The sequence below is a fragment of the Temnothorax nylanderi genome, unplaced genomic scaffold (assembly GCF_030848795.1).
Source record: "Temnothorax nylanderi isolate EJ_2023f unplaced genomic scaffold, tnyl_v1.0 TNYL_tig0091_pilon, whole genome shotgun sequence".
In the NCBI taxonomy this organism is placed as follows: domain Eukaryota; kingdom Metazoa; phylum Arthropoda; class Insecta; order Hymenoptera; family Formicidae; genus Temnothorax; species Temnothorax nylanderi.
In genome coordinates, this window is record NW_027249153.1 from 722,954 (window position 1) to 737,248 (window position 14,295).

The 14,295-nt window shown below is 42.1% G+C and overlaps 2 protein-coding genes and 1 long non-coding RNA gene across 4 annotated transcripts; 1 reads left to right on the plus strand and 2 right to left on the minus strand.

Moving 5' to 3' along the window:
- Positions 1-1,117: 1,117 nt before the first annotated feature.
- Positions 1,118-4,018, minus strand: LOC139775087 (uncharacterized). The gene is made up of 5 exons (XR_011718731.1): positions 3,927-4,018; positions 3,585-3,698; positions 2,929-3,465; positions 2,137-2,857; positions 1,118-1,770 (listed from the first exon to the last, which is right to left on the minus strand). It is a non-coding gene; the product is annotated as an uncharacterized lncRNA (long non-coding RNA).
- Mccc1 (Methylcrotonoyl-CoA carboxylase 1) lies at positions 3,930-8,381 on the plus strand. 2 transcript variants are annotated; one of them, XM_071710815.1, is made up of 10 exons: positions 3,930-4,028; positions 4,303-4,520; positions 4,605-4,671; positions 4,740-5,124; positions 5,201-5,535; positions 5,616-5,912; positions 6,224-6,433; positions 6,573-7,067; positions 7,145-7,330; positions 7,402-8,381. In XM_071710815.1, the coding sequence occupies exons 2-10, from the start codon at positions 4,483-4,485 to the stop codon at positions 7,510-7,512; spliced, it is 2,124 nt and encodes a 707-aa protein (XP_071566916.1). In that variant the 5' UTR covers positions 3,930-4,028; positions 4,303-4,482; the 3' UTR covers positions 7,513-8,381. The 2 variants fall into 2 exon arrangements, with proteins under 2 accessions (XP_071566916.1, XP_071566917.1); XM_071710816.1 differs by having other exon boundaries at positions 3,962-4,028; positions 4,315-4,520.
- Positions 8,382-9,036: 655 nt separating this feature from the next.
- LOC139774983 (MYND-type zinc finger-containing chromatin reader ZMYND8-like) lies at positions 9,037-14,078 on the minus strand. The gene is given in 13 exon segments (XM_071710596.1): positions 9,037-9,657; positions 10,246-10,532; positions 10,618-10,987; positions 10,990-11,861; positions 11,864-12,310; positions 12,313-12,516; positions 12,607-12,787; positions 12,893-13,167; positions 13,170-13,231; positions 13,357-13,505; positions 13,508-13,641; positions 13,644-13,769; positions 13,933-14,078. Coding segments are annotated over 12 exon segments (3,204 nt in total). The 5' UTR covers positions 13,741-13,769; positions 13,933-14,078; the 3' UTR covers positions 9,037-9,531.
- Between the last annotated feature and the right edge of the window lie 217 nt (positions 14,079-14,295).

The following is a 14,295-nucleotide window of genomic DNA, read 5'->3' on the forward strand; positions in this document are numbered from 1 at the left end:
CAAAATAATGAGTCTTTTAACGTAAAAATTATTGATTATATTTCTATGTAGAATTGCCAGTATTCAATATATTTTCTGTAAAATCGCTGATATATCATGAAAACGCTAATTACAACTACCTTTACCATAAAATATGTGAAAATAGGAATATATGTATAGATCGAGGATCTCATAGGAATCTTCAGAAAGAAATAAATCTGGCAGTGAAAGAGATCACGATGCACATAAAGCGGCCCTGCATGTTACACGTGACAAGTGCATTTCTTCTGTCACATGCTGCCTCACTCTCTCAGCTCCTATATATTTCTCCGTTTCAATATCCACTTCTCTTCTCACCAGTAACGCTCTTTCCTCTTTTCTCTTCCCTTTGTTCTCTCCTCGTCTTCCTTTTCGACGGTGCGTAAGTGAACTCTCAGGGTTGTCAGGATGATGTACATCGGCCCGACGTAAACTCGATTTCGTTCTTGCCAATCTCGATTTCTCAGGCGGCGATTTACCGTCCCCGATAAAGTACGTCGCGTTTGTTGCGCCAGTCTCGCCGGAGATGACATCCCAGTATTCGCTGCCTCCCATCGTGTCGCTAAATCCACATCAGCGCGATATTAAATTTATGGAAGTTGTCCTCCTTCGCGAGCGACATCGGTACGCCGCAAATCTCTCCTCGCGCCAAGTGAATGCGACCCTGGGACATGTGCCCCGTGTTTGTCGCCGCCAAACTCGACAATATTTAAATGGGATTGCGTTCGGGGAATGTAATTGCTCGGGGTACTAGCAGACTCCACGTTGTCGGTCCGTTTCACGGGATACGGACGGACCGGAAGGGAGAATGATAAAGTCTGCTCGAGAAGTGCGAATGGATACAAACGCATTTGAATGCAACTTGAAACATTTTCGACATTTAACTTTTTGTTCTCGAATTTATGAAGACACGTTACGGTCTTCAATCTATACGCGAACAAAGAGAAAAGGAGAATGAATCTTTGATTGACAACATACGAAGTCAAAGAAAGGCTAAGTGAAATAAGATAAAAGATAAGATTAGATATTATACTTCAATGAAAACAGTATCAAATTTGTCAAAGAATGCTTTTTTAAATTATCGAATTCTGAAGCACTTTTGATATACTGTCGTTCTGCTAATTAAATGATCGTAATTGATAGTGCGATGGCAACGAGATAACGGGAAATGTGAGTGGAAAAGTCGGTGCGTGTACATTACTGGAAACGCTTGCGCTTCTCAATTTCTGGGAGATGAGACGGCGACAATGGGAATGCGCGAGGACACCCCCGTGCAAACGATGAGAGGGCACCCTCTCTTCGCTCTTACGGCAGAGAGAGAGAGAGAGAGAGAGAGAGAGAGAGAGAGAGAGGAGGAGAGGAGGGAGAACGGCACATAGACGTGGACGAGGGTGAACGGGGGGGACGAAGAGAGGGGCAAAATGCCGGGAGTGCGGCCTATAACGCAGGCAGACGGAGCCAATCAGGGCGCAATGCGATTACCTTAACGAGAAATCCGATTACTTATTCATTCGCCTAACTCGAAATCAGTTTAACTAATCGTTTAATTCGGTCGCTCTCGCTACCAGCCCCTCCGGTCGGTCCCAGCCTTCGGATCTCCCCGGCCTCAGAGAAGAGGAGTGCAGACGCCGCGCGATATATGCCGGCGACGAAACGGGGGGTTTACGGTGTGTCCCACCAGGGACGTAGCGAAATCCCGCGCGGCATCATCCGCGGGACAATCGCGTTTCGAGGCGACGTGCAGTGGAACTTCTGAAAGAAATTAGACTGTTACGGCGTCTGCGATTTATATCTCAATGTTTGATCGCGATTATATCTGTTGTCCGCGAAGTCAGACGATTTCTACGTAAAAAACTGTAAAGCATTCGCAATTTGGATATTACTGACATTTTTAATCTGATTAATTAACACTCACTTGCAATCGTTTTATTGTTTGTTGCTATACTTAAAAATTAATTATGTACGTATACTTTAAAGGGTTTTTCCACAAGTTCTCACCGGATCTATATCTGACGCAAATCGAGAGAATATTCTCGAGTAAAATGCGATTCAAGGAAGCTGTTCTCACAGATACCTTTGAGAACCTCACCTTCGCACAAGGCTTACCGATCGACTTACCTCGGCTTCCGGGGGCCCCTTCCGGCCCTTAATCCACCTCTGAATCCCGGTCCACCCTTCGGCTCGCGTACACCACGCACACGCGTGCCTGAGCATTCGCACGCGTACACGGTTCGAGCCGAACGCTTCGGAAGGGGATGGGCGATGCGGAGCGAAGGAGAGGGCTCATTCAATTCAATTACGTAATGAATTGTCGTGTCTTGAGTAAACACCCTTCCTCGCCGCGACTTGCCGGCGGAAAATTCAGGGCGGTATCCACGGCACCCTCTTTCCTCTCTTCTCTCTCTCTCTCTCTCTCTCTCTCTCTCTCTCTCTGATTTCCAGCAGGAGGGGGACGGGATAGCGGTTTAGGTAAACCAAATCAATCTGGCACCGGCCGTACAAAATCTCCCCTTTCGCATGCGTGTGTGGGTGTGCTGCCCGTGTGCCATGCACGCAAATCCGGATTTCCGCGTGCGGCGTCGGTGATGGTCCTTTACGTGCGCGCGCGAAAGCGCGAACGTGCACGCGCCCGTAAACGCAAACACGCGTGCGATAATGCGTGATTACATTGCGCGTAGACTCGATTTCGACTCGGTCGTGCGCGGGATCGGGATTCTATAAATCCCGGCTCGTTCGATCCGAACTCGGAATCGATCTTTTTCTCTGCGTGTGGATCATTTTACAGGCGTTGGTGGCTCTCTGATCATGAAGAGGATCGAAAATCGCTATCTTTACGAAACTAAAAGGGCGATATATCGATTGAAATGGCGTTATATTTTTATAATGGAGGGCATTTCTAAACATACTTACATATTGTCATTGCAATTTTGCTGATTAGCTTAAAAATTTTCGGCCTTGTCGACGTCCTGGATGCATATTCTTGAATTTATTCGGACGAGATCTGCAAATCTCTCGATAATTTTTTTATTCCTAATTTATAATTCGGAATCGAAGAGCCCCTTATTGATTATAACAGCGTTAAAGGACCTCCTCTCGTCTCTCATTTACAAGAGGCATCGATAATTCTGGCGTTCTCCCCGAATCAACTGGAACGGCTCGACTGCAGCGGGAATTGCCCGCCGGGGGATTTGTAATGTTTGTATCATCGGGCTAATTCAAAGGAGCCAAATCGACGGTGCTACGGCGTCGATCGAATTAGCGCCGCGTCAGGACCAGGACAAACGACCGTCGACCGCAGCCTCGTGCCTCGATTCCATCGCGAAATCATATCCAACCCCTCGCAAATATTCTCGCGCTCTCTCTCTGGGATCTCATGCACGGTGAAACGATATCGCATCTTCGTATTTGTCGATCTGCGTCTGTAAAAACTCTTCTTCTCGCGATCGCCTAGAACGGTCAATTTGGATAAGGAAACTTTCAATGATTTTAAAGTTATCGTTGCCGTTTTCAAAATAGCGAAGAGGATTCGAGGGAAATGATTAAGAAAGTGAGATGAATTATATTACGAGCATTCGATCGCCTTCGTGACTCCTCCGAAGCTTCGCGTCAGATCGTAATAATGGAGCGGCATTGCCACTATTGCCAGTACGGTGTAGGTGACAATCTTCATAAATCTCCGTCTACACATACCAAATACCAATATTAGCGGTACAAAGCGTCAATTAGAAATCATTACGTGACAAAGGTGGACAAGGACGCGTGACAAAGAGTTAATGCGGCGGAATGGCGGGCATTGGCGGGAGATGGGCGCGCTTTCTGGCGGAGTTCTCGGGAAGATCTTTGCGGATCATTGGATAATTTGCATTATAATCCGAAAGGGTAGATTCCTGTATTACCACCTGTTTTACCTTGCTGCTCCATTTAACCAGGTTCCTGCATTATCATGCAACGTTCGACTCTCTTGTCCAAAATCCAAAGTCGCTGTTATTTTCATAATAAAATATCACGAGGTGAGTACGACGATAATTCACCTAACAATTCACTGTTTTTCACTCATATTACGCAGTTATTATTATGAATTCTTTTAATAGTAAGCGGGAAAAAATAGATTGAGTAAATAAAAAAATGAATTTTTTTAGATTAATTATTATTTAATATTAAACAGATGACTTGCAAAAATCTTGTGTATGCAGCACTTTCTGAGGCATTTTTAGCCCTTTTTAATATTACAAGTTTTGTCTGCTATTTCTATAGGAATTTTTTAAGATATATGTGCTTCTATAGGATCGGTTGCAGGTTGCAGGGTCATCACAAATGGGTATCATCGAGTCATGGGACTGATAAGAAACAGTCACGTAAGCATGTTGTTACAGCTCAGCAGGATGTGAAAGGAAGATAAATCAACCTGAAGGAATACATTTACTGCATCTTATTATATACCTGTCGAGTTGAAACACATAAATCATGTATCATTTTGAAAAATTAAAGTCAGTGTTTCACAGGCAAGTGGCATATGATATCTTTTCAATATTCTCTTTTGTTGTATGTACTATCTTAATACATATTAATTACTAACGTGATTGTAGGAATCAGCTAACCTCGTATGTTCGGAATACACATCAGTCGGCTTCGAGGATCGACAGGATCAACAAGGTCAGTTTCCAAAATGACTGATTGTCGCTCAAGAGATACGCTCATTTCAATAGAGATCCATGTTGCAGATTCTGATAGCAAACCGAGGAGAGATAGCATGTCGCATAACGAAAACTGCCAAGAAGCTCGGCGTAAGGACCGTGGCGGTGTACAGCGAGGCAGACAGGAATTCCATGCACGTGGAGCAGGCCGATGAGGCTTACAGCATCGGTCCGGCTCAATCAAGCCAGAGTTACCTGCGGCAGGACAAGATTATATCGGTGGCCAAGCAGGCAAAGTGCCATGCCGTGCATCCGGGGTATGGATTTCTTTCGGAGAATACAGAATTCGCGGAGCTATGCCAGAAGGAGAATATCATATTTATTGGTCCACCAGCCAGTGCCATCAGAGATATGGGTATAAAGAACACCTCAAAGGCTATCATGACAAAAGCTGGAGTTCCTATCATAGAAGGTGGATGTTTTTCCTATTCTAAATATATATATAATAAAACAGAATCATATTTTTCTAATATTCCGCATGTTCGTAGGATATCATGGTGAGGATCAGACGAACGAAACGCTATTGGCAGAAGCCAGGAAGATTGGCTTTCCATTGATGATCAAAGCCGTGCGCGGTGGTGGCGGGAAAGGTATGAGGATCGCTCAGAGGGAGTCCGATTTCGTCGAGGCGCTGGAATCCGCGAGAACCGAGTCCGAGAAGGCCTTTGGCGATTCAGCGGTGCTTCTGGAAAAATACGTTATCGACCCTAGGCATGTGGAAGTACAGATCTTTGCTGACAAGCACGGGAATGTCGTCTATCTATTTGAAAGAGACTGCTCCGTGCAAAGGAGACATCAGAAAGTGATCGAGGAAGCGCCTGCTGTACGTATCTTTTCCCTATTGTAGAGATTTACGGAACGATGGAAAACCAAAGCGATTATATGTGACTCTTTATTTTACAGCCTGGCATTTCTCAGGAGCTGAGGCAGGAATTGGGCGAAGCGGCTGTGCGTGCCGCTAAAGCTGTGGGATATGTAGGCGCTGGAACGGTGGAGTTCATAATGGATCGGAATAATCACAGTTTCCACTTTATGGAGATGAATACGCGTCTCCAGGTAGAGCATCCCGTCACCGAGGCGATTACCGGCTTGGATCTGGTTGAGTGGCAATTGAGAATTGCGAGCGGCGAGGAACTCCCGCTTAAGCAAGAACAGATCGGTCTTAACGGCCACGCGTTTGAAGCGAGAATTTATGCCGAGGTAATGGCTCATCGTATTTTGTCTATTCGCGTTCCACGTGCCTAAAGATCTTAGAATTAGAGTCTAGCTATAAAGTAATTTTGTCAAAATCCTGCGAGAGAGAAGGATATATATTCGCTATCTATTACTGCGGTACTTATAACACTTTTACAGCATGGACTGTCCTATATGAACGCGTCAGAAAAGTCTAAGTTAAAGAGAAAGAGATAGCGAATGTACTCTAACTCGAGGATCTCTACGTGTGTCAAGATGAATGTGTATAAGTGTGATTTTATTTATCATGGAATGGATTTATCGTTGTGATATCACAGAATCCAAGGAATGGTTTCTTACCAGGAGCCGGTCAGCTTTTGTACTTAAAGCCTCCTGAAGCAACGGGCAATGTCAGAGTCGAAACTGGAGTGCGACAGAACGATGAGGTATCTGTACATTACGATCCGATGATAGCGAAATTAGTGGTCTGGGGAAAGGACAGAGGCGAAGCCCTTAATGTACTTATATCGAAGCTCAGTGACTACAATGTAAGTAGTGCAATTAAAAAATTTAAAATTTATGGCAAACGAAGATGAACTTATTATATTATAGAATTTATACTATATTTATAATATAGGACTGTACTATTATATATTTAATTGATAATTGAAATAATTATATTTACAGATAGCTGGCTTGGATACGAACATAGAATTTATTAAAGATCTCTGTGCGCATCCGAAATTTCAAAATGGCGAAGTGCATACGGGGTTTATTGAGGAAAATTTTGAGCAACTATTCCCTAAGTTACACATATCTAACAGAATACTGATACAGGGTACTCTCGCCTCGATACTGTATGAAGATATGGAGTCGTTAAGCGTGTCTTTAGAGACGAAGGATCCTTTTACACCATTCGCTGTGGAAACGGGCCTCAGATTAAATCACGTGTTAAACCGTACATTTCTCTTCGATGTTGGAAAAGAAAATAACATAGTGGAGGTGAAATACCCTGAACCGGATGTGTATCTGATGAGAGTCAATAGATTAGGACCATGGAGGAAAGTAACTGGAACTTTGAAGAAGACTGATGGTACTTTAGAATTGTTTGCGGAAATTGACGAGATTGTCACTAAGGCGCGAACGGTGAAACTTAATAACAAGCTACACATATTCACCAAGGTGATTAATTAATCGCGTAGCATTTAATGACTGTAATGCTTTGCGTATTAATTTCTATGGAGCAATTTTGTTTGTAGGATCGTGAATGGCAATTGGTTATTCCCACTCCCAAGTTTGTGACCGCGATTACGAGCCAGGAAGAGCAAAATCCATACACCGCTTTGAGCCCGATGCCTGGATTAGTTGACAAGGTTTTCGTCAACAAGGGGGACACAGTAAATAAGGGCGATTCGTTGCTTGTTATTGTCGCTATGAAAATGGAGGTGAATTTACTGGATCATTAATATCAACGCGCGATACGCGTATGATGTAGCTAACGTCTTTCTGTTTGCAGCATATTATTAAGGCGTCTGTAGATGGAATTGTTGAGGACGTGCTGTGCTCTATAGGTGATAACGTTGCCAAAAATAAGCTTCTCGTGAAATTGACCAAGTGCCAAATATAAAATATATATTTTATAATAAAGATAGCACTGATAAAAGGTACTGAAAGGATGCAGAACTTATAATTGTTGAATGATTATCGTTAAATCTAAAATAAATTATATTTTGTTACATGTATTTTTTAATTAAAAAAAAGAGACAATAAATTTTGCAAAACAGACAATCTGTATCTTGTGTATTTATAAATGTAGTGTCAAAATTTATATATTAGGAAAGCTGAAGTTTTATCTAAATTTCGGGAAGATCTATTTTGTTTTGAATGACAGTGTAGCTAACATAATAAAAAATGTTACTCTAGTTTAACAATGATTGTTTGACAAGCAGATAACATTCTGTTTATCTATGCAAGAAAAAATAAGATATAAATCCTCTTTATAGCGTTTTTCACTGGCAGAGCTGGTACGCACTCAGTGCACGTTAAAGCTGTTGTACACTGATTTAATCTCTAATATTCAAAGTAAAATGCAAATATTTCGACTGATAAAATCAAGGGAACCACCATGTTTCTTGATCTTTTCGCGATTTTCTGCCGATGTTAAGGCCCGTATTCATAGCCAGTTTTATAGATGTTAGCCTTAAATTGATAGAAATAAACCTTAAGTCGTAGGCAAATAAACCAATCTTCGATTACTTTAATGTGAGATAATTTTTCGGTTTTTTTCGTTTTTAAGACTAATAATAAACCAACAAACGCTAAAATTAGACCAACAATCATCAGCAAACGATTACGCATCGATTAGGCTTTTTTTTAATTAAAAATAAAATTTTTCCGGCTAACTTAAGGCTAATTTTTCTTTTTTAATTTAAACAAAAATTAAGAACCAACAAACGTTCTAATTAGGCCAACAATCACCAACAAACGACCAACAAACGATTTAAAAAAAAAAAATTAATAAAGTCGAAGTTGACCGGCTAACTTACGGGAGGTCATCATAAGCGGGGAATTTTGAACATTTCTATTCTCTCTCTCTCTCTCTGTACTTTCTCTCGTCATTTAATCCTCTTACTCCCAATTAAATTATTTTACAGCTCCAAAGTTATCCCTTCTTTCTTTTCAAAGAACTTACAAATTGTATTTAATCTGTGTAATCTGAGAAAGAAAATTATCTTCGGAGGACAAAGGTGAAAAACAAAACGGATGACTTATCTTTTAGAAATTTAGATTGTTGACGGAATAGGAACGTTCGGAGAAACATGTTATGTAAATATAAATTTCAACGTATCTCTCTGCTTGATGATTTATTCATAACACGTTGAAAATTATTCATGCCTAAACGCCATATAGGCTATATCAGACTTAACCGAGAATGTAAACGCTTATCGTGTTCTTTACAAGAATGTAGATTACTTTATGTTAGAAGCGTGTTTAGGCTTGTGTCGTGAGGCTCTGTTGAAAAAATAATTTTTCTCTCTTATCTCGCGTTTTTTTCAAGTGCATCTGTAGAGGAACTGAAAAATTACGTGAAACGTATAACATAGTTACAAAACGTAGCGTTATCAAATTTCAAAACAGATTATGACAATGCTTAAACACATTAAACACGTATAATTATCGTATTACAAGAAGTCATCGATCTATATAATCTAATCTACTTAACCTAACGTTTTCTCAAGCGTAATTTATTACACATCTTTCATACTTGCTATGATAATTATTAAATTATTACTTTTTAATAATAATTAAATTAAAGGTGTAGTACTACAAGTTTATTGTTATAAATGTTAATGATGAATTTGCACCCTTATTTTCGAGTCTTTTGCAACTTGATGATCTGACGTCAAAAATTCTAAGGATATTAATCGCTACGGATTATTTACATCGCGTTGTTGAAAATGTCAAGATCAAGAAAAGAAATTAACTACATACTATTATACGTACATGATTTCAGATAGTTTCAATGTGGTTTAAATTAAGATTTTTGCTGGTTGTTTGCAGATATTAATTTACCTGCAGTGCTATCGAAACTTTTTTCATCCTACTCGCGCCGATATGAAATCGGTTATAAATAATTGCAATTTGCCTACAGCGTATCTTGGCTGGTCTTATTTCTGAGGGACGAAGCTGACGAGGGCAAAATTCCACTCAATTTGCCGGGTGATAGAGGATACGGCTTGCTCGTAGAATCGTGTGTTACGATGTTATTGCTCTGAAAAGTAAAATACTTCTAAACTGTTTGCAATACAATTGTAACCATTTAATCATGTCACAGGAACGATTTAAAATCAAAATTGAACTTTGAAGCGTTCAGAGTGTCAATAGTGTAAGTTAATTTGTGAACAATGGACTCTGATAGGAGCCAATAAAACGTGAATTGTCAACAAATATATTAGACTAGAACTAGACGGTCTCAATATTTCTTCATCCATATTATTCTAATTTCTTTATATCGCAAATGATTTTTACAATTAAAAAAAAAAAATAAACGAGCAAGGAAAGTTTCTTGACATAAGATAAAATAACATTAGGTCTGTTTTTTATTATTAAACTGGCTGCGCTAGTTCAGAGAGTTTATCTTTTTTATTCTATATTGAAAGGAACAGTTCAGCAATAGAAAACAGACCCATAGTCAAAGATTCAGCCTAAAAAAGAACAGGCCTATAGTATTCTATTGTAGCATTTAGGCATCGAAAGCCTGAAATGCTACAATAGAACTTCTCGTTTGAGAACTGAGACTTCCACTAACTCACTCTGGCTCTTCACAAGTTCAAAGTTATCCACTTAATCTGGGCATTACCTGCTGCGGATTCGTATTTGCAACCGAGACGACGGTAGTGTACGCAGGCTGCTGGGAACACGTTCGCATGTGCGTAGGCCAATGCGACTGCTGGCACGGATAATTACAATAAGCGGTGTTCCAGCAACAGTAAAACATCGCTTCCTGTCCGCACTTGGCGCACCATTGCTTCTTCTTGGTCTCCTCGATACATCGGATCTTCTCCTTTTCGATCTCTTTGCGAACTTCCTCGAGCGATCGCAATCTATCCGCTTCCAAACTCGCGCGCATCTCGCGCAGAGTACGATCTGAAATTTATAACGTTTCCTGAAGTGTTTTCACATTAATAATTGACTATCGAACGATTTCGCTAGACAGAAAAGACAGGTATACCTGCGTTATGTTTCAACTCGGCTAGCTGCTGCTGATGCTGCCACTTCATATGCTCGATCTGCATCCGCAAGAAGAATATGGTCGCCTGATAATTGTCAGCGGTGCCATTCTCGCCGTTAACGTTCTCCTGAGCTGCCGCCTTGTACGTCTCTTCCATCAAATGGCCCATTCTCCTCGCGAGGTCGTGCGCATCATGGTGCAAACGCGCGCTGATCGGTCCAGCCTCCGGAGGTATTAGTTCATAAGTCGATAACGTTTCTTGCCTAGCCGGAGAGACCTGAATAATTGCGCTTGCGTCCGACAACGGACGTTGAACGTTTCGTGAATTGGGCGATCTGGGAAAGCTCTTCCTAGCCTTGCTCTCCTTCTTTTAGGCGAATTATGCTGTCCCTCTGTCGTCGAAGAAAATCTTGTTGGACATCCTTGTTGAGCATCCTTGTTGCCTTGACAGTCGATCGTCGACGCGACCTGTTGCGCGGATTCAGCTGCTGTCCCGTTCACCACGAGGAGTAACACGGATTTATCCGCCATAGGAACGATCGAATTCGTCGATGGAATGGTATGAGTGACACTCGCGTTCGACGCTGTAGAAGGCGATAGCATTATGTCAATTTCGGGTGTGCTCTTTTGTACACTCGACGATTCCTTGTTATTCTTCAACAGCGAAATGGGTTTACTCGAATTCGACTGTTTCTCATTCTCCTTGCTCGCGGCAGCAGTCGTCAATTCTTTCTCCGCGTTTAGCTTGTTAACGATCCTCGTTTTTGGTTTCAACACTCTCTTCGTCTGCTTCGTAACCGCTTTCGAGTTGTCCATTTGGGAGAGTGCCAGTTTAGGATTGATAATATTTTTCAAAAGGCTTTTCTTCATTCGCGCCGTGTCGGACGATGTGGATTCACCCTCCACAATCCTAGGCAAACTTTTTGTAGGCGACTTCACATCGTTCTTCGCTTTTTGCGAATTGTTCTTGCCTGAGTTGCTGGTATTAGGACTTGTGCTATTATTTTCGGCGTTATTATCCGTAACATTTAATCGAGACGTCGATGTCCTCGCATTTCTCGATTTTTCACCTCTTACCGTTTTGTTTTGAGCAACTTCTTGAGGAGTTGACTTAACACTCTCTTGATCTGTTTTCTTATTTAATTTATTAGGACCATCACCTAGATTAATTTGCGAGCTTGAAGTATCCTTAACATCAGCATCTAATTTTTGTACTTTTGGCGATGTAGCTTCGTTCTCCTTTCATGAGCGTTGCCTTTCGAGTCAGTATCTATTTCGCCATCGGTCAACTCGTCACTCTGTGATTTACCTTTAAGGAAACTTCGTTTTTTCTGGGGCGTCTTCTTCTGAGGTGTGGAAAACTCGGGATTGGGCGAAGGGTTGTTGGGTTCGAGGGGATTGTAATTCGGTAGCATCAGCTGTATCTGCATCGGATCGTTCGGATCGTACTGAACTTTGGGTGGCGCAAACTTAAACTGGCCGAACATAAGCGCGAGCTTTCTGCAGTGCCGAGTGATCTCTCGCACACACTCGTCCATGTCGGTTTTCCGTTTACGGGGGGATGGCGCGGGTGGCTCCTCGGAATACAAGAAGAGATCCTTCGGCGACACCCAGGCGCGATCGTGTTCGCCGAAGAAACGCACGTCTACGTATCCCTGAGAATTCACGCGAGGCATCGCTTTTGCCGGCCAAACGGGAATCCCTTCAGTTTGGCCCACACAAGTGGATGCGGTCGGCGGCAGGGCTCGATAAACCATGACGGTTGAGGCCTCGGTAAGTTCCGACTATGTGCGTAGCAGTCGGGACACGCCTCAATTTCCGAGACTTCTTGACGCGCTACTTTGATGAGCTGCTTCGCCGCGTTCGTCAGCTTCGACGTGTCTGCGTAAACTCCACCGCCTACAACAGATATCAACAGAGAATAAGCTTGTTTATCTTTAATACTCGATGATTTCGACAGACTTAAAAGCACAGCGAGTTGTCACGTACACGTATTGAACACGATGCAATTATGCTGAATCCATTTTGCATCGGCCATAAACGCATCGGTGCTGCCGTAAAGCTTAGATCGCACATTTGATTCCAAAAGGCTCAGATCCATCGGCTTGATAACGTAATCCAAATAAGTTGGCACCTCTATGAGATCCACCGGTTTGCAAAATGGTTCGGACTACATCAAGAGTAAAAATTAATTAGAAATATATTAAATAAGTAAATGAATAATGCAATAAAATTTCAGTACGCTATAGCACTCGATGAGAAAGGATGTACATACACCAGGATAATCGTGTAATCTCTCAACCACATGTTTGAGCAACATGCACAATTGATCGATGGACAACTGCGCCATGGCTATGGAACGCGTTTCGGCATTTTCCGCTTTTAAGATGGTCGCGCATTCTCCGCAAATCCACTTATTCGAATATGCCGAATATTGAGGTGCCGAATGTACTGAATATGGGTTGCCACCTATACATTTACGATGCCACGAACGAGGACAGGCGGTGCAATAGGCGGCGTCAACCTTCTCCTTGTGACATCGCCAACAAATCGGTCGTGGTCAGTTTTCACCTTCTTCCTCCTGGTGGCGCTCTCCCCCACGGGAAATTCCTTGCTGAAAATATCAACGTGTTTCTTTTTATATCTAAAATATAACTTTTAGAAATATGTCTGTACTAACCTTAAAGTTTTTCGCTTTCGTTTTAAAACAGGTCCTTTTTTTTGTCGAGGAGTCTTTGCTATCTTCTTTTTTTAACTTCCTTTTCTTCTTTTACATTTTGCGGATCTGCAGGTGAGGCTAGATTTTGCGTCTCTTGCTTCTCGTCCATCTTACCGTCGTCTTGCTTATTCTTATCAATCGCCAATGGCTTCAAATCACCTCTGTTGTCGTTATTGTATTATCAGAATCTTTTGTCTGTACGCTCGTACAGTCATCAGTTGACTTCAATGTTTGATTCTCTTTTGCATCGGCAGCTGTGTCGCTCCGGCTCATCGGTCGGTCAACTGGCGGTGAAGCGTTGATTCTTCCTCGTCCGTTTTTGACTCCGACGTCATATTTACTTTATCTGTGACGGGAGATTTTATCGAACCTTCGCTGCTCTCGTGGGACGCCATTTTGGTCATCACCTTTGGCAGAAGGCGTCTAGTAAAGTCTAGTTGGTTCACCGAAAAAAAAAATACAGGATATATAGCTCACAAATCCATATATATAATCTATTTATACAATCATCGTATCATCCATTGTGATATATAGCCAACGCAGCTATTACCACAAGCTATTAAATCAGAGGGCATAGGTATGTATCATATATTTACTTCAACAGGACTCAGATACGAAGATACGCAGCGGCAATAATACTCATAAGCTTCGTGTCTGCAAGATTACCTATAATGATAACAACTGCTGCATACTAGACACAATTCGGCGGACCCAAGCGGTAGTTTCTAGCGTTCAGACGGGCTCGGTGGGTCTGCTGAAAGAATATTAACAGTCTCGTTGCGGTTATCGTCTTTGTGGAAACCTCATGAGGTAAACAGGTCTTTTACCTCGTGGAGATTCCAGATACGACGCTTCTGTGTGCTACTGATTGCTGTTGACTGCCTCAGACACCCTTGAGTGTCTTGAGATCGGCGTCGCGAGCTGCCCCGGCGTGGCCTAGCAGATCGCGAACGTTAGTA

What these genes read in the sequence shown, in the direction of transcription:
- Mccc1 (XM_071710815.1), top strand. Translation starts at nt 4,483, where the DNA reads ATGTATCATTTTGAAAAATTAAAGTCAGTGTTTCACAG. An exon ending in TTAAAGTCAGTGTTTCACAG is followed by an intron (nt 4,521 to 4,604) that starts GCAAGTGGCATA and finishes ACGTGATTGTAG; the next exon opens with GAATCAGCTAACCTCGTATG. An exon ending in GGATCGACAGGATCAACAAG is followed by an intron (nt 4,672 to 4,739) that starts GTCAGTTTCCAA and finishes TCCATGTTGCAG; the next exon opens with ATTCTGATAGCAAACCGAGG.